Below are 19051 nucleotides of genomic sequence, written 5' to 3'. Positions count from 1 at the left end.
AGAAGTCACAAGCAGCATCACTCACCTCTCCCGCTTGTATCCAGCTCCTCCAGGACATATGGCTGTGTTGCATGATGGCCATCAATAACAGACATGACTGCACACCATGCACACTGACACAGCACTGATGTATATACATCACAGGAGGGGCTGGGGCCTACAATAAATACATTACAGGAGGGGCAGGGGGCATAGACATTACTGGGGGGGGCATAGACGTTACTGGAGTGGCAAACCGCGCTGGTGGCGTACACATTACTGGGATGGGTGGCTTAGCGCTCTGGGGGACCCATATAGTTCTGGGGTGCCGCATAGACTGCTCTGATTCATATATATACACACACACAGCTCTGCTTCAAACATACAGCTCTGCTTCACACACACAGCTCTGCTTCACACCACACATCTTTCTTCAGCTCTGCTTCACACACACACAGCTCTGCTTCACACACACAGCTCTGCTTCACACCACAAATCTTTCTTCAGCTCTGCTTCACACACAGCTCTGCTTCACACCACACATCTTTCTTCAGCTCTGCTTCACACACACACAGCTCTGCTTCACACACACACACAGCTCTGCTTCACACACACACACAGCTCTGCTTCACACCACAAATCTTTCTTCAGCTCTGCTTCACACACAGCTCTGCTTCACACCACACATCTTTCTTCAGCTCTGCTTCACACACACACACAGCTCTGCTTCACACACACACACACAGCTCTGCTTCACACCACAAATCTTTCTTCAGCTCTGCTTCACACATAGCTCTGCTTCACACCACACATCTTTCTTCAGCTCTGCTTCACACACAGCTCTGCTTCACACCACACATCTTTCTTCAGCTCTGCTTCACACATAGCTCTGCTTCACACCACACATCTTTCTTCAGCTCTGCTTCACACACACACACACACAGCTCTGCTTCACACCACACATCTTTCTTCAGCTCTGCTTCTCTCACACACACACAGCTCTGCTTCACACCACACATCTTTCTTCAGCTCTGCTTCTCTCACACACACACAGCTCTGCTTCACACCACACATCTTTCTTCAGCTCTGCTTCTCTCACACACACAGCTCTGCTTCACACCACACATCTTTCTTCAGCTCTGCTTCTCTCACACACACACAGCTCTGCTTCACACCACACATCTTTCTTCAGCTCTGCTTCTCTCACACACACACAGCTCTGCTTCACACCACACATCTTTCTTCAGCTCTGCTTCTCTCACACACACACAGCTCTGCTTCACACACAGACACACAGCTCTGCTTCACACCACACATTTCTTCAGCTCTGCTTCACACACACACAGCTCTCTTTCACACACACTCACACACAGCTCTGCTTCACACACAGACACACACACACAGCTCTGCTTCACACCACACATTTCTTCAGCTCTGCTTCACACACAGCTCTGCTTCACACACACAGCTCTCTTTCACAGACACACTCACACACAGCTCTGCTTCACACACAGACACACACACACAGCTCTGCTTCACACCACACATTTCTTCAGCTCTGCTTCACACACAGCTCTGCTTCACACACACACAGCTCTTTCACACACACACACAGCTCTGCTTCACACACAGACACACACACAGCTCTGCTTCACACCACACATTTCTTCAGCTCTGCTTCACACACAGCTCTGCTTCACACACACACAGCTCTTTCACAGACACACACACAGCTCTGCTTCACACACAGACACACACACAGCTCTGCTTCACACCACACATTTCTTCAGCTCTGCTTCACACACAGCTCTGCTTCACACACACACAGCTCTCTTTCACACACACACTCACACACACAGCTCTCTTTCACACTCACACACACAGCTCTGCTTCACACCTCACATATTTCTTCAGCTCTGCTTCACACACAGCTCTGCTTCACACACACACAGCTCTCTTTCACACACACACTCACACACACAGCTCTGCATCACACACACAGCTCTGCATCACACACACAGCTCTGCATCACACACACAGCTCTGCATCACACACACAGCTCTGCATCACACACACAGCTCTGCATCACACACACAGCTCTGCATCACACCACACAGCTCTGCATCACACCACACATCTTTCTTCAGCTCTGTCCCTACCTGCTCTGATGCCATCCTCCTGCTGCTCCGGTATAGGCCGCCATCGTCCTGCTGCTGTTCCGGTGCCGCGGCCATTCTCCTGCTCCGGTTAGTCTCCTCTCCTGGCCGCGCGCGTGGGTCCTCTCCTCCGCGGCCGGCCGCGCGCGTGGGTCCTCTCCTCCGCGTCCGGCCGCGCGCGTGGGTCCTCTCCTCCGCGGCCGGCCGCCCGCGTGGGTCCTCTCCTCCGCGGCCGGCCGCCCGCGTGGGTCCTCTCCTCCGCGGCCGGCCGCCCGCGTGGGTCCTCTCCTCCGCGGCCGGCCGCCCGCGTGGGTCCTCTCCTCCGCGGCCGGCCGCCCGCGTGGGTCCTCTCCTCCGCGGCCGGCCGCCCGCGTGGGTCCTCTCCTCCGCGGCCGGCCAGCCGGCTGCGCGCGTGGGTCTTCTCCGCGGCGGCGTCCTGCTGTGACGTCCGCGGCGTCCTGCTGTGACATCCGCAGCATTGGACGCCGCAGCAGAGCAGGGAGCAGGCACACCTCTGACCCCGGAAGTACAAACGATGGTACTTCCGAGGTCAATCAGCGTCCTGTGCCCGCAGCTTGTTTTTGCGTCTTAGAGACGCAGATACAAATAAATGTAGGTGCCCCCCCCCCCCCCCCCCCCGAAAACACAGCTGATTTAGACTGTCTTAACAGAGGGGGAGCGGGTGTGAAGAAAAGAAAAAAAAAATTGCTGACGGGTGGCAAGTATGGCCCTGGTGGTGGGGGCCCCCTTGGAAGCTCTTTTGGTGGGGGCCCCGGGGCTGAAGCCCCGCCTGCCCCGCCTATAATCCGGCCCTGCCTGTAATCATCGGTTAGAACAGATCTGTTGGCAAACTGATTTCTGTCGGATTTGTTATTTTACCATTGGAGTTTATGGAGAACGGATCCGTTAACTGATGGCTGGTATTATCATTATCCGTTAATGGTTCTCAATAGACTCCAATTGATAAATAAACGGATCCAGCAGACATCAGTTAGGCTGCTTTCACACATCCGGTAGGTGCACAGCCGGCCAATCCGGCTCTAAAACCTATGCAACGGATGCGGCGAAAAAGCCGCATCCTTTGCATAAGTTTTTAAATGCGGCCCGTCCGGTTTTTGCCGCTTGCGGCATGCTACTGAACATGCGCAGTGGCAAAAACCGCATGCGGCGGCCGGATGCGGTTTTTGACGCATCCGGCGTCCATAAGCATGCATTGAAAAAATGCGCCGCATCGGCCGGATGCGGCGCGATGCAGTTTTTTTTGCCACACAAAAAAACGTGCCAGGCAACGTTCCATCCGGCCGCCGCATCGGCTAAATCTGCCGCATGCGGCAAAAAACGGACGGAACGCAAGCCCATGCGGCACAATGCAGCACTAATTAAAGTCTATGCAGGAAAAACGCAACCGGCGGCAAAAAAAACGGTTGCGTTTTTCCTGCAAAGTGCCGGATTGTGCCGCACAGGAAAAACCGGAGGTGTGAAAGCAGCCTTATTTAACAACAAGTAAAAAAGTTGTGTTTGGGAACTTCTATCCCATCGGTTTTCTGCAGGATCTCCTTTAAGGGTATGCTCACACGAGCGTGAAAATCGGACGAGAGCAATGCGAGAAATTCTCGCATTACACTTGGACCAATGTTATTCTATGAGTGCGAGCTGTTGGTCAGCTTTTCTCGCATCCAGATTCTGGATGCGAGAAAAGCAGCAGCATGCTGCGTATTCATACGTAAAACGTCTCTGACTCGCCAATACAAGTCTATGGGTGCGAGAAAAAAACGGACGGCACGCGGATCATCCTAGTGACATCTGTTTTTATGAATACAATTCTATCATGTAGCAGAGAACACTGTAAATGTTCATGTTATTGACTGTAAATGACTAATAACTGCTGAGAAAAAAACGGATTGCACACGGACAGCATACTGACAGCACACTGAGAGCACACTGATGACAAGTGAGAAAAATCGTCCGACTCTAGCAAACGAGAATGGGACCGTTTTTTAATACGTTCGTGTGAGGATATGTGAAGTCAGCCTTAGGCTATGTGCGCACGTTGCGTTCTGTCCCTGCAGAAATTTCTGCAGCGATTTGAACAGCACACGTGCGCTTCAAATCGCTGCAGAAAGAGTCCGTAATGAAAAAAAAAAGCCGATTTCATGCGCTCTGACTGCAGCCCCTCCCATAGACAGAGCGAGGACTGCATGCAGAGCGCACGGAATAAGTGACATGTCACTTCTTAGAACGCGCGCTTCGGGCAGCAGCCGAAACGCTGCACTCTAATACGCCACGTGCGCACGTCTCCTGCATAATCTTCATAGATTGTGCTGGGGACGCTGGACGCATGCAGTTACGCAGCCGCAGCTTATAGGGCAAAAAAGTGGTGACAGGTTCCCTTTAAACTTTTTTTTTTGCCCTGAGAGCCATATCTTGTTCTCAGAGATTATAACAAGATAAGTGGTCATTATAGGGTTACTTACCACTGGTGCAGTCTGTTCCCACCCACTTCCATATGGGAAGGCAAGCAGAGTCTGTGATGTCATGTCTACACACACCCAAAGAAACATGTGTAGTCACAGGTATTGCGTCCTATACTTATGAGTAGAACAGTTGCTCCTGGATGGTGCACATGTCCTGGCAAGTATCTGCAGACGTGATATCACCAGTACCTCTTGGCTTTGGATCCAAAATTGAGTGGAACCGGATAATCCTTTTAAGGCCGGCTTCACACTTGCGAATAACACGCACGAGTGCAATGCGAGAAAATCTCGCATTGCACTCGGACCGATGTTACTCAATGAGGCAGCTCCCATCTGCTATTTTTTTCTCAGTCCAAATCGGACTGAGAAAAAACTCGCAGCATGCTGCGTTTTGGTGAGTTTCTCGCACGAGTCACTGCAATGCAAGTCTATGGGTGTGTGAAAAAAAACGGATGTCATACGGACGGCACACACACCATCCTAGTGACATGCATTTTTCTCAATAAATTTCACGCATGTAGCAGAGAACAATGTAAATGTTTCTGTACATGACATTACATGAGTAGCAGCTGCTGAGGGTAAAAACTGATTGCACACTGACAGCACACTGACAGCACACTGATGAAAAGTGAACTAAAATCGTCCGACTTTCTTGCATGAGAATCGGACCGATTTTACACGCACAAATGTGATTCCAGCCAAAGGGTATGTGCACACATATTTCTAAGACAACTAGAGATGAGTGAACCCCAAAGTTCGGTGTTTGCACCGAACACAGACTTTACAAAAAACAAAACAGAGTTTGGGTGCTCTACTTATGCAACCCACTAACGCAAGCATTGTTCTACTCGGTGCTCAGTGGTGTTTGAACCGCTCGCACTGGGCGTAACAACAGCGTCATTGGCTGTAGTGGGCACCAAAAAATAAATTAAATAGAAAACTCCTGCCCACCCTCCCCTGGAAGCATTCTGTTAATAGCTGGCTGCATGTGGGCCGTGACCTTAACTGGCCACTTAGTGATTTCCATTGGGGTTCGGGTCCCAAAGAAAACCTTATGTAAAGTCCGACTGAATCTGCCGAACCAACTTCCATGGGCTCGTTCATCTCTAAAGACCAACCCCTTCTGATTCCACGTTTTCCCAGGTAACATAAAAAAGCCTATACTCACTTCCCGTTGCGGCGCCATGCCAGTGGTGTCAGGGACTTGCAATCCCAGGTCTCATGTGAAAGTGTGGACAGGAAAGAAGAATCGTTTATTGTTAGTTTTTTGGGGTTTTTGGTTTTTTTTTAAATTTTGGAGAAGAGCACTTGGATGGTGGACAGTGGATTATTTCAGGATACTTGGGAGATGAACAGCACAGGTGACGTCACATCTGTAGAACTAAAAAAAACTATAAGAATAAAACCCACAGTAGCACCATACAGTGCCATCCGATAAGGCTGCTTTCATACATCCGTTTTTTGCTGTGTGGCACAATCCGGCTCTTTGCAGAAAAAACGCAACCTTTTTTTTTTTTGTCGCCGGTTGCTTTTTTCCGCATAGACCTTCATTAGTGCCGGATTGTGCCGCATGGAACGTTGCCTGGCATGTTTTTTTGTCCGGCAAAAAAACCCCGCATCGCGCCGCATCCAGCATCCGATGCGGCGCTTTTTCCAATGCATGCCTATGGATGCCGGATGCGGCGCGATGCGGCAAAAAACGCATCCGGCCGCCGCATGCGGTTTTTTGCACTGCGCATGCTCAGTAGCGTGCCGCAACCGGCAACAACCGGACGGGCCGCATGTAAAAACTTATGCAAAGGATGCGTTTTTTAAGCCGCATCCGTTCCATAGGTTTTAGAGCCGGATTTAGCTACACTGCTAAAACCGGAGGTGTGAAAGCAGCCTATAAGATATCAGTTCTGCAGACAGACTGTATTGGGCCTTTTTTAACACATCCGTGTTTCTGGTACGTGTGACGTCTGTTTTCACACATACCGGAGACATGGACACACGTAAACCCATTGAAATCAATAGGCTTGCACACACGTCCGTGTTTTGACATGGACCCTGCATCCGTGTGGTGCACACGCATATCCGTGTGCTCCACATGGCGATATGTCCGTTTTTAGCACTGATGTCACACAGCCCGCAGACTGATGTGATCCGTGTGATGTCAACACTTATCGGAGAAAACATGTGTCTTTCAAATAAAATTATTTTCTATACTCACCTGTCTCCAACGCTGCTGTCTTCGGTGCTTCCGGGTCTGCTCATTATGCTCATGAAAATTCACTGCACCGCGGACGCGGAAGCAGCAGTGCCAGAGGCAGCAGAAGGGAGAGGTGAATATAGAAGTTCATGCTGTCACTGTGCTATGCGGATGAAAAACAGATAGCAATCTGACAAAACACGCTGTACATACACACACATATGCACCTACACCACGGATCGTGCAAAACATGTGTGATTATTGCACGATTATTGCACGATTATTGCACAGACGTGTGAAAGAGGCCCAAGTCATTAAAGTGTAGTGTCCTACAGCAGAAGTCTTTTTCTAGTTGCATTCATTCACTTTTCTTGTCTTTCCAACTGGCCCAGACTATTGTGTGCAGAGTGTGTAACACAAGACACATTTGACTTTTCACATTTTGAGCACCTCTATTCTCAACCAGCACAAATTAAAGCAATGTGGAATGAGAAAAATGTACTATTTCCCACAAAAATGTTACTTTAGCCCCAAAGTTTGCATTTTCACAAGGGTAAAAAGAGAAAATGCACCACACCATTTCTCCTAAGTATGCTGATATCCCTTATGTGGTGAAAATCTAGTTGGGTGCACAGCAGGGCTCTGAAGGGAAGGAGCGCCATATTTGAACTCCGATTTAGTTGGAATCGCTTACTGATGCCATGTCATATTGGCAGAGCCACTGAGGTGCCAGAACTGCAGAAACCCCCGCAAGTGACCCCATTTTATAAACTGCAACCCTCCCCACCCCTGTGGACGTGATACCATGGATTTACATCAGCGACGTGACCGTCGCTACTTCACATCCCGTGCATGCACACTTACCATTCCTGCACCCTTGTTATCTGAGTGCTTTCTTCTCATCTTCAGACGCGCACTGTGCATGGTCGGAACCGCAGGACTCTTCTGAGCATGCGCAGAGCGCGTCTGAAGACAAGAAGCAAGCAAGGCTGCGGGAATGGTAAGTGCGCACGCGTGGGATCTGAAGTAGCCGACGGTCACGTCGCTGATGTAAATCCATGGTATCACGTCCACATGGGTGTGATACCACGGAAAGCATGCAAACGCCCACTGGGCGATGCGACACCCATGGGACTAGAGCCCCTGCTCATTTACATAGGGTACACATAAGTAATAATACATATGTTTAAACATTCACATTAGGGCCCACTCACACTTGCGCTATTTTGACGCAAACGGAATCCGTCACTAATGTAGTACAGTTCATTTATTTACAGTGGAAGCGCGACATCGTGTGGACACAAGCGGGTTCTGCATGACACACGCCATAGTAACGCGCTTCCACTGTACATAAATGAACTGTACTACATTAGTGACGGATTCCGTTTGCGTCAAAATATCGCAAGTGTGAAACTAGCCTTACACATTATTACATCCACAGGGATGGATAGGAAGGGGTTATCAGCACACCCATCACCCATCACTAGGTTAGAACCCAAATTACCTGACAGGTTCCCTATTAGTGAGCAGAGGAAATGGACACGGCTCATTCTTCAGTGATTTATCTTGGTCGAGAGACTGACAAGTACAAAAAAAAAATAAATGTGAGAAACACAATCACAAAATAAAATACAGAAAAATCGTTTTCTATACAGTAGAACATTACTGATATGAAACTTCTGCTGCAGTAAGCTCAGATACAGGTCTGACACCGCACTGTACTATCTGTCAGGATGGCCGAGCGGTCTAAGGCGCTGCGTTCAGGTCGCAGTCTCCCCTGGAGGCGTGGGTTCGAATCCCACTTCTGACAATACTTTTTTTTTTTTTTTACTAATATTATTATTATTATTATTATTATTATTATTAATAATAATATATACACACTCTTTATTGGTTGCTATTGATTTCTTTTTACAAGTGATTGATGTGTTTCACGATCATACATTATTAGATTTCTGGGAGCTGCAGGGCGCTGAGTGACGTCACTTCCTGTGAGTCCGGTGTTGGCGGGAGTGCGGACTGTTTGCACTGCAGCTGCTCACGTGGTGTGCAGACATGTCAGGTGGGCAGTGTGCAGCTTTAGCCCGGCTGGAGGTGGGTGCGCTGCCCTCAGCCCCCCGGGAGACCCTGCACCTCCTGCCATGTCAGATACAGAGGCAGGGCGCCGCTAATGTCAGCGCGTTCTTCAGCCCGGCGGTGACAGAGGCGCCTGGAGGTGAGTGCAGGGGCCGCAGCCATTGTCTGTCTTTCTCCTAAAAGCTCTGGTTATTGTAGTGAGGGAGCCTGCCTGTATTTCATACAATCTGTAATTTGGTGACCTGTATTTTCACTTTCAATCCTCCTGGGTTTTTTGTATGTATTAAACCAAGGTATAAGGTTTGTTCACACTGGCATCATGGCTTCAGGAGTACCAGAGATAGGAATGGTGCAGCAGACTGCAAAGCTCTGGCATAAAGGAATGAATACCTGCCTGTGTGAACAGAGAACTGAAGGGAAAAAAAACCACTATAGTATTTCCACAGACCAAGGGTGTTTAGATTGTGGTCCCCAATGGGGACAGTGATGATAATGTGTATAAAAAGCTCCAGGCAAGTAATACTGATGAGCGGGCACTACCGTGCTCGGGTACTCAGTACGCATAATGATGAGCGGGCACTACCATGCACGGGTACTCAGTACGCATAATGATGAGCGGGCACTACCATGCACGGGTACTCAGTACGCATAATGATGAGCAGGCACTACCATGCACGGGTACTCAGTACGCATAATGATGAGCGGGCACTACCATGCTCGGGTACTCAGTACGCATAATGATGAGCAGGCACTACCATGCTCGGGTACTCAGTACGCATAATGATGAGCGGGCACTACCATGCTCGGGTACTCAGTACGCATAATGATGAGCAGGCACTACCATGCTCGGGTACTCAGTACGCATAATGATGAGCAGGCACTACCATGCTCGGGTACTCAGTACGCATAATGATGAGCGGGCACTACCATGCTCGGGTACTCAGTACGCATAATGATGAGCGGGCACTACCATGCTCGGGTACTCAGTACGCATAATGATGAGCGGGCACTACCATGCTCGGGTACTCAGTACGCATAATGATGAGCGGGCACTACCATGCTCGGGTACTCAGTACGCATAATGATGAGCGGGCACTACCGTGCTCGGGTACTCAGTACGCATAATGATGAGCGGGCACTACCATGCACGGGTACTCAGTACGCATAATGATGAGCGGGCACTACCATGCTCGGGTACTCAGTACGCATAATGATGAGCGGGCACTACCATGCTCGGGTACTCAGTACGCATAATGATGAGCGGGCACTACCATGCTTGGGTACTCAGTACGCATAATGATGAGCGGGCACTACCATGCTCGGGTACTCAGTACGCATAATGATGAGCGGGCACTACCATGCTCGGGTACTCAGTACGCATAATGATGAGCGGGCACTACCATGCTCGGGTACTCAGTACGCATAATGATGAGCGGGCACTACCATGCTCGGGTACTCAGTACGCATAATGATGAGCGGGCACTACCATGCTCGGGTACTCAGTACGCATAATGATGAGCAGGCACTACCATGCTCGGGTACTCAGTACGCATAATGATGAGCAGGCACTACTGTGCCGCCCCCACATCAGCAGCCGGGCTGCTTGGATCCGGATCCGCGGTGGCTCGAGGGGTCTCCAGACCAGGAGGTCGTGCAGCCTCTCAAATAAAGGGGCGGGGGTTATGTACAGGGGATGGGGTGGAAAGTTTGTGACGCCACCCGTGGTGTGTGGTAAGATGGAGTACCACCGCTGTGAATGGGAGTACCCGGTGGTGATGGTGTGGGCAGCTAGGTGTTTAACCCCTCCACAGGTAGGGGGAATGCCCCAGGGACTCGGTGATAGTGACAGGGATGTGCCATTGGGACGGTAAGGGTCACTTGCGTACTCAGTCCAATAACGCTGACACCAACAACTGTAGTAAACCAAAGTTCTGGACACCGCTGCGAGGCAGCACGCCTGGATCCCGTGCCCGCTGGTGTTGCCTGTTAGTCTGTGACCTTTTCCCGTGGCACCTAGTCTTCTAATTGGTCCCTTTAGTCTGAAACTAATCGGGTCCTGCTCACCAGTATGGTTAACTTGGTGAGCTTGCTCTCAGGGTTCACGCTTGGGATTTTCTTGACCGTGTAGTGGAAAGTCCTATCCCCCTCGTTGCGCTAGTACCCCGATTTTTGGAGCGGGTGGAGAACATATCTTGAAGGCTCCGTCCTCGTCGGGTAAACTGTCAGGACGCCTTAAGCTCCTTTCTGACTTAGGGTCCGCGTACCCCGTCGTGCCCTGGCCCCTGCTCGGTGATGGCACAAGCCCGCCGGCTGTCCTCCTCGACAGTCTGTGCCCCTTGTCACGATCCCCTGCGACCGGGGTCCAGACAACGTCTACTACCTAGTAGTCTCAAGGAGCCCAGCTCCTGACCTCTCCTCTTGAGAGTCACTGCTCAACTGAACGGTCTCCTGACCCCCCTTCAACCAACCCCCCAAGTGGGCGACCCTATTCCACTCAGGCTGTCCACTGGTGGGTGTGGTGCAGAGTGTACCTAGGATTTTGATTAGCTTGTTCTTGGCAACACCAAATGTGAGAGACCCGTAACCAAGGAGGAGGTGGATATTGCACAGAAGTACAGATTGCACAATACCCTGTGACGACCTGATAGGCCAGGGCGTCACACTTCCATGCTCCGTACTCCTAAAAATCAGTTTGACAGTCAGACGGGCTCAACTTGTGCACCGAATATGACAGTCAATGGGGAAGTCGAACGTTTTTCCGGGAGCATACTTGAGTTCCCCATTGACCGCTATTATACTCGGTACATGAGTCGAGCCCATCTGAGTGTCAAACTGTTCACTTATCACTAGTAAGTAAAGTAAAATAGTATTTGCCATAAACTGTACTACGCCAAAATGTGATAAGCATGTAAAAAGTCTAACTCTGTCTAACAGGGAAAGAAGTGTCCTTCCGAGGCAGGATGCTCCGAGGGCAAGAAGTCACCGTACCGGCCGGATACATGGGCATCGTCCTGAAGGAAGATCATAAACCGTGCTCCGAGGAAGAAGTAAGATTCGGCTGATTCATGTGTACAAGAATAGAAATACAGAGTTCTGGATATTAATTGTTGTGGGGGTTTTTTCTTAGGAGTTGTCCACTACTAGGACATCCCCTTCTTATTCCACTTGTTTCCCCCAAGTTAAAATAAGACCCTGTACTCGCCTCCCATTCTGGTGCTGTTCCAGCGCTGTCAGTAACCGCGGTTCAGGGCTCACTTGACTTTGTGACATCACACAAGCCCAGCGTCCAATCACCACCAGCTTCTCTCTTCCTGCCTTCGGACCAAATGAATCAACAGGAAGTGACGCTGTGGCTGCACAACACTTCCTGTTGATTGCTCATATGGTCCGAAGGCGGGGAGAGAGAAGCCGGGGGTGATTGGACGCTGGACTCATGTGACGTCACAGTCATATTAGCCCTGAACCATGGTTACCGACCGCACTGAAACGGAGCCAGAATGGGAAGTGAGTACAGGGTCTTTTATCTTAACTGGGAGAAACAAGTGGAATCGGAAGGAGTTGTCCTAGTAGTGGACAACCCCTTTAAGGATGGTGTGTCGTCAGTATACAGACTCATTGTGGGGCTATGATCCATCCTTGCAATGAGTCTGACCCTAAATGACATACAGGTCCAAAAACGCAGGCTGCCTATCATTCCTCCTCACTCCTTTTCACTTTATCGTTTGTGAAAGCAAAAATTCTCTATACTCAATGGCTCAGCATAATGCGAGCGTGCGGAATCCCCCATATCTCTACTATCGCCGCGTCTTTAATCTATGCTATAGCCGCCTCCTAACTACTTATGACTTTTAAGATAATTTAGTTTTTTGCAGTGTGAACAGAGATGAGCCTTGTGATGGTGGAATTCACCATTTTTATGATTCGTCCCCAGGATCGCTGTTTGAATGTCAAATCCACTTTCCAGTCGTTCACACAATGGAACTTGGAGACTCCACCTTCTGCAGACGACGTGTTAGTAATGTCGCTGGCGTGGCCGAAAATTGCTTCTGCGGTAAGAACACCCTAATAAAAAAAAAAAACTGCAAAAACTTTGATGGTATCGTTAATCTTGTCCAAATAACCACATACTACCAGATCTGATGTGGTCAACCATGTATGATGTTGCACCATTCAATGTTTAGGCCTTGTGCCCACGCTGCGGATTTTGACGTGGATTTTGATGCAGATTTTCAGAAATCTGCATGTCCATTGTGAAGCAAGTAGTCTACGGTATGAGAATTTAAGGCTATGTGCACACAGTGCGTTTTTCGGGTGCGTTTTTGGCCTGAAAACTGCATGACTTTGCTTCCTCAGCAAAGTCTGAGTTTTCATTTTTGCTGTCCGCACACAACGTTTTTTTTAAGCTGCGTTTTTGAGCTTAAAAAAAAAAAATGGACATGTCAATTCTTTCCTGCGTTTTTCTGCGTTTTCCCCCCATGCAATGCATTGGAAAAACGCAGCCAAAAACACACCAAATCGCGGTAAAAACGCATGCGTTTTTTGCCGCGGGTGCATTTTTGTGCGTTTTTAGCTGCCAAAAACGCAGCGTCAAAAAAACGCAGCGTGTGCACATAGCCTAAAAGTGGTGGTCCCATGTTGAGTATTTTTCCCTTGCGTACTTGGTGCAGATTTCTCTTTTTCTGCACCAAATCTGCACCAAATACGCAAAGGAAAACGAAGTAACGTGGGCACAACACTTCTGAATTCTCACAAAGTTTGCTGGCTTCACAATGGACATGCAGATTTCTGAAAATACGCGTCAAAACTACACAGCGTGGGCACTGGGCCTTAATGTGGCTGACAAAAGCCAAGCACGGTACTTGGCTGCCTGCCACCCCATAGACTTTAAATGCCGCGTCAGGACGCGCGGTCAACCACCAATATGATTTCCTTCTCAATATAGCTGGTACTGTAAGTAGCAAGGTCGTGATCCAACACTTAGCTCCAATCCTGTAAAGAGGTGATAAATATTAAGTTTGGATCAGACATTTATACAATTTGTTTTCTGTTTCGAAAGATCAGCTGTTTAGGACTAAAGCGGGCTTTAGACGCTACGATATTGTTAATGATTTATCGTCGGGGTCACGTCGTTAGTGACGCACATCCGGCGTCATTAACGATATCGCAGCGTGTGACACTTATGTGCAACCTAAAACGATCGCAAAAGTGGCCAAAATCGTTTGTCGCGGAGAGGTCGTCCTGAATCAAAAAATCGATCTCTTCTAATTAGCGATGTTGTTCCTGCGGCAGCACACATCACTGTGTGTGACACCGCAGGAGCGAGGAACATCTCCTTACCTGCCTCCACCGGCAATGCGGAAGGAAGGAGGTGGGCGGGATGTTGCGTCCCGCTTAGCTCCGCCCCTCCGCTTCTATTGGATGGCTGCCGTGTGACGCCGCACGACCCGCCCCCTTAGAAAGGAGGCGGATCACCGGCCAGAGCGACGACGCAGGACAGGTAAGTGCGTGTGACGGGGGTAAGCGAGGTTGTGCGCGACAGGCAGCGATTTGCCCGTGTCGCACAACTGACAGGGGCGAGTACGATCACTTGCGATCTCGCTAGCGAGATCGCAGCGTGTAAAGCCCACTTAACAGGAAGGCTTGGTCTATACAGTGACTGCCAACTGTCAGGCTCAAACCGTAAAGTTGGCAGCATCTGCCCCCCAGCATGGTATATGTTTCTTTGCAGTGGCCCTTTGTGGAGGAAAGTGCAAGCTCCTTTGGTTTCCTATAGTTACATTAGCGGTATACAGTTAGAGGGCAGTAAAGTTTATTTGGGACAACTGGTCTCTATCCTGAAAATGCAGTTGTGAACAATTGATAATCAGGGCTCTTGCACACAAGTAAAATCCGATTTAAAAAAAAAAAAAAAAAATTGCACTTGGACCAATGTTATTTAATGATGCAGTGAAGATCTGTGTTTTTTTTTTTTTTTATTTGTCTGTATTCAGAATGAAAAAAAATTTGCAGCATGGTGCGATTTAACTTGTAAATTAGTGCATGGTGAGAAAACAAATCGGATGCCATGCGGGACATCAATACACCATCTGACTTCTACTGATACATACAAGTTTGTGAGATGGGAAACTGGAAATGGTGCTGTAAAAGATTAAGGCTATGCCTATGTGCCCACTTTTTTTTTTTCTTTTTTTGTGTGTGTGCTTCTTTTCTGCACAAAAAAAGCATGTTTTGGCAGAAAAAAGTGAATTTTTTTTATTGTTTGCGTGTTTTTTCATATGCGTTTTTTTCCTGCTTTTTGTGGTTTTTTTTATTTTTTTTATTTTTTAAGTCATGGCAATCATGGGGGTTTAGGCGCTGTACCCCCACGGTCACCGCCAGGTCTCTGGCTGATGTTACAGCCGGGACCCGGCTATCACTGTCCAGAGTGGTGCCCGCAGTTTAACCCCCTAAATACTGCAACAAGTGCGATTGCAGCTTTCAGGGGGCAGGGAGAGGAATCCTTTACCTCTCCTTGACAATCAGGTCCTTGTAATGCGATCACAGGGAGCCAATCGCTGCCATGGTAATCCTAGGTCATCACCATAACAACCCTGGGTTACTGAGTTTACGGAGAGCCTCACAGACCATGCTGTATGCAGGTGTGTGAGGTGAAGTGCTGCACTATAATCCCCTGTAGTGATAAAGCATTGCAGGGGATTATAGAAAAGCAGAAACAATTGACATGCTGCTGTGTTAAGCAGTGTGTGCACATCAAGTCAGGATTCTCATAGACTTTGCTGGGATGCTTTTTCCTTGTGTTTCTTGATTAAAATAAGGAAAAATGCAAAAAAAAAAAACCTGCCATGTGTGCACATAGCCTAATAGCTGTAGTGATGAGCGCGCACTACCGTGCTTGATACTTGTAATGAGCAGTTGGATGCTTGCATTTCAAGTACCCAATATGATGAGTCAATGGGGAACTCGAGCATGTTTCCAGGAAATATGCTTGAGTCCCCCATAGACTTCCATTATACTCAAGTTGAGTCCGTCCGAGCTTCCAACTGCTCGTTATAAGTACTGAGCACCCGAGTATGGTAGTGCCCGCTTATCACTAATTACGAGTACTGAGCACCCGAGCATGGTAGTGCCCGCTCATCACTAGTTACGAGTACTGAGCACCTGAGCATGGTAGTGCCCGCTCATCACTAGTTACGAGTACTGAGCACCTGAGCATGGTAGTGCCCGCTTATCACTAATTACGAGTACTGAGCACCCGAGCATGGTAGTGCCCGCTCATCACTAGTTACGAGTACTGAGCACCCGAGCATGGTAGTGCTCACTCATCACTAGTTACGAGTACTGAGCACCCGAGCATGGTAGTGCTCACTCATCACTAGTTACGAGTACCGAGCACCCGAGCATGGTAGTGCCCGCTCATCACTAGTTACGAGTACTGAGCACGTGAGCATGGTAGTGCTCGCTCATCACTAGTTACGAGTAACGAGCATGGTAGTGCCCGCTCATCACTACTAAGTAAAAGAAAAAACAAAAAATTGCATACGAACAGCACACGGATGACAAGAAAGTAATAGTCCCACTCTTCTAGATGAGAATTGGGTTGATTTTTTTTTTTTTTTTTAATGCTCGTGTGGCCTCAGCGAGTGATCAGCAGTCATACACGGCTCATTATTCGGTGATTTATCTTTCTCAGGACCAACACCTATTGTAAAAAATGTGAGGAAAGCAGCAATCACTGAGGGTTCTCATCAAAAAGTAAAATGCAGAGAAAAACTTTTTATATAAAATAGGACTTTATTCAGATGAATCTTTTGCTGCAGTAATCACTCTGTAGACTTTGAATGCCGGGATAGGATGCACGATCGAGCACTCCATGTATATGGGATGTTCTTCCAATACCATGATACTGTATGGAAACAATGATTGTTTGCAAGCCTATGTAAACAGGCTGATTAATTGAATAGCACTTGTCAAAATTCAGGTAAACTCCAATGGCTTCATAGTGGCGAAACATCTGGTATATATCTTGTGACTGTACATCTTGGTTTGTAGATCTATGCTGGCAGTCCGCCTATAAAACAATTGATGTATTATATTTTTCAGATTCATGCACCAATTGAATAGAATCGGACGCTGTGTTTCGGAGAAGAAAGCCAGGTTATACAATAGTTAAAGGTCCGCAGTGTTACTATTCTACGCATCGCAGCCTCTGTATATAAACAGTTCTATATATTTACAACAGTTTTAATAAAAAAAATAAAATGTATTTCTTTTCTGTAATGTGTGGGGTTCTTAGAAGTGGAGTTTGTGTAATGTGCGAGTGTACGGTGCATATATAGTGATGGGTACAGTATTATTAGTGATGATCTTGGGAGGAGGAGGAGTGGGGGGGGGGGGCGGATGAAATTGCATTTTGAGGGCATTTTATTAGTTTTCAGTTGAAGATAGTCGAGCACTGTCACTACAATGTATATTTACTGAAGTTGCACTAAAACTCTAGCACATTTTAGACGAGGATTTCTGCTAAAAGGAATTGGTATGCGTCACACTTGACAAGACAGTTGTAATTTATACCAATTTTTTTTATGTACAATAAGCTAATTAGTTGGAGTAAGAGGTGCAAAAATGTGCATATTTCTTTTAGATAAATCTGCTGTATTTTCAAGGAACATAGACCATGTTAAAATGATCCTGTCAGGTCCAATATGCACCCAGAACCAGGAGCAGTTGTGTGTACATATTGCTAATCCCTGCCTAATCATCCCTGTATCTATTAGCATAGATAAAAGGATTTTTAGAAAAAGTATTTCTAAAAATCCTTTGATATGCTAATGAGCAATGGCTAGTAAGCCCCATTAGCATGTAGACACTCCCCCGTGGGCATGCTAATGAGTTAGGGTACCATCACACTTTAGAGACCCACCAGCAATCTGACCTATGAGCTGTCAAACAGGCAGATCTCACCAGCGACGTGTGGAAGCGATGCTGCGCTTGGTAACTAAGGTAAATATCTGGTAACCAAGCGCTTGGTTACCCAATATTTACCTTGGTTACCAGCGCACACCACTTAGCGCTGGCTTCTTGCACTCGTAGCCAGAGTACACATCGGGTTAATAAGCAAACCGCTTTGCTTATTTACCCGATGTCCAGCTACGTGTGCAGGGAGCAGAGACTGGCAGCCTGAGAGTGGCGGACGCTAGTAACCAAGGTAAATATCGGGTAACCAAGCAAAGCACTTCGCTTGGTTATCCGATATTTACCTTGGTTTCAGCTTACCGCAGGCTGTCAGACGCCAGCTCCCTGCACATTCAGTTGTTGCTCTCTTGCTGTCACACACAGCGATGTGTGCTTCACAGCGGGAGAGCAACGTCCAAAAAATGAAGCAGAGCAGTGTGTAACGAGCGGCGATCTCACAGCAGGGGCCAGATCGCTGCTCAGTGTCACACACAGCGAGATCGCTAATGAGGTCACTGGTGCGTCACAAAAACCGTGACTCAGCAGCGATCTCACTATGTGAGAAGTAACCCTTAGAGGCATAGTCGCTCTCACCTCTCTGATGTCAACGCGGCAGACACTGGTTTTCTTCGGCGCTCCATTGGGAGACCCAGACGATTGGGTGTATAGCACTGCCTCCGGAGGCCACACAAAGCAATTACACTAAAAAGTGTAAGGCCCCTCCCCTTCTGGCTATACACCCCCAGTGGGATCACTGGCTCACCAGTTTTCTGCTTTGTGCGAAGGAGGTCAGACATCCACGCATAGCTCCACTGTTTAGTCAGCAGTAGCTGCTGACTATGTCGGATGGAAGAAAAGAGGGCCCATATACGGCCCCCAGCATGCTCCCTTCTTACCCCACTTGTGGTTCGTAAGGTTGAGGTACCCATTGCGGGTACGGAGGCTGGAGCCCACATGCTGCTTTCCTTCCCCATCCCCCTGAGGGGCTCTGTGGAAGTGGGATCTTACCGGCCCCCAAGCCCTGAGGCCGGGCTCCATCCACAGACCCAGTGAACCTGATGGATACGGAGCTGTGTACCATTCAGGGACAAGGCCCTGCAACTTTCAGGTACTCTGTGTCCCCGTTCAGGCGGGCACGCACACACCAGACTTGCTGGGTGTGTTAGTGCGCCGGGGACAGTAACGCTGGGGTTTGAGTCACAGCAGCTTAGCTGTGTGACTTC

The 19051-nt window shown here is 48.5% G+C and overlaps 1 protein-coding gene and 1 non-coding gene across 2 annotated transcripts; both read left to right on the top strand.

Moving 5' to 3' along the window:
• Window positions 1-8527: 8527 nt before the first annotated feature.
• TRNAL-CAG (transfer RNA leucine (anticodon CAG)) lies at window positions 8528-8610 on the top strand. The gene has a single exon. It is a non-coding gene; the product is annotated as a tRNA-Leu (tRNA).
• A 176-nt stretch (window positions 8611-8786) lies between these two features.
• On the top strand, window positions 8787-17148 carry RNASEH2C (ribonuclease H2 subunit C). The gene is made up of 4 exons (XM_075325619.1): window positions 8787-9015; window positions 11811-11923; window positions 12808-12927; window positions 16977-17148. Exons 1-4 carry the CDS (start codon window positions 8856-8858, stop codon window positions 16995-16997), a joined length of 414 nt encoding a protein of 137 aa, XP_075181734.1. The 5' UTR covers window positions 8787-8855; the 3' UTR covers window positions 16998-17148.
• The last annotated feature ends 1903 nt before the right edge of the window (window positions 17149-19051 follow it).

Source organism: Anomaloglossus baeobatrachus, chromosome 10 (genome assembly GCF_048569485.1).
Source record: "Anomaloglossus baeobatrachus isolate aAnoBae1 chromosome 10, aAnoBae1.hap1, whole genome shotgun sequence".
Lineage (NCBI taxonomy): Eukaryota > Metazoa > Chordata > Amphibia > Anura > Aromobatidae > Anomaloglossus > Anomaloglossus baeobatrachus.
The sequence above is the reverse complement of the archived record's forward strand: the minus strand, read 5'-3'. Positions and strand labels throughout refer to the sequence as shown.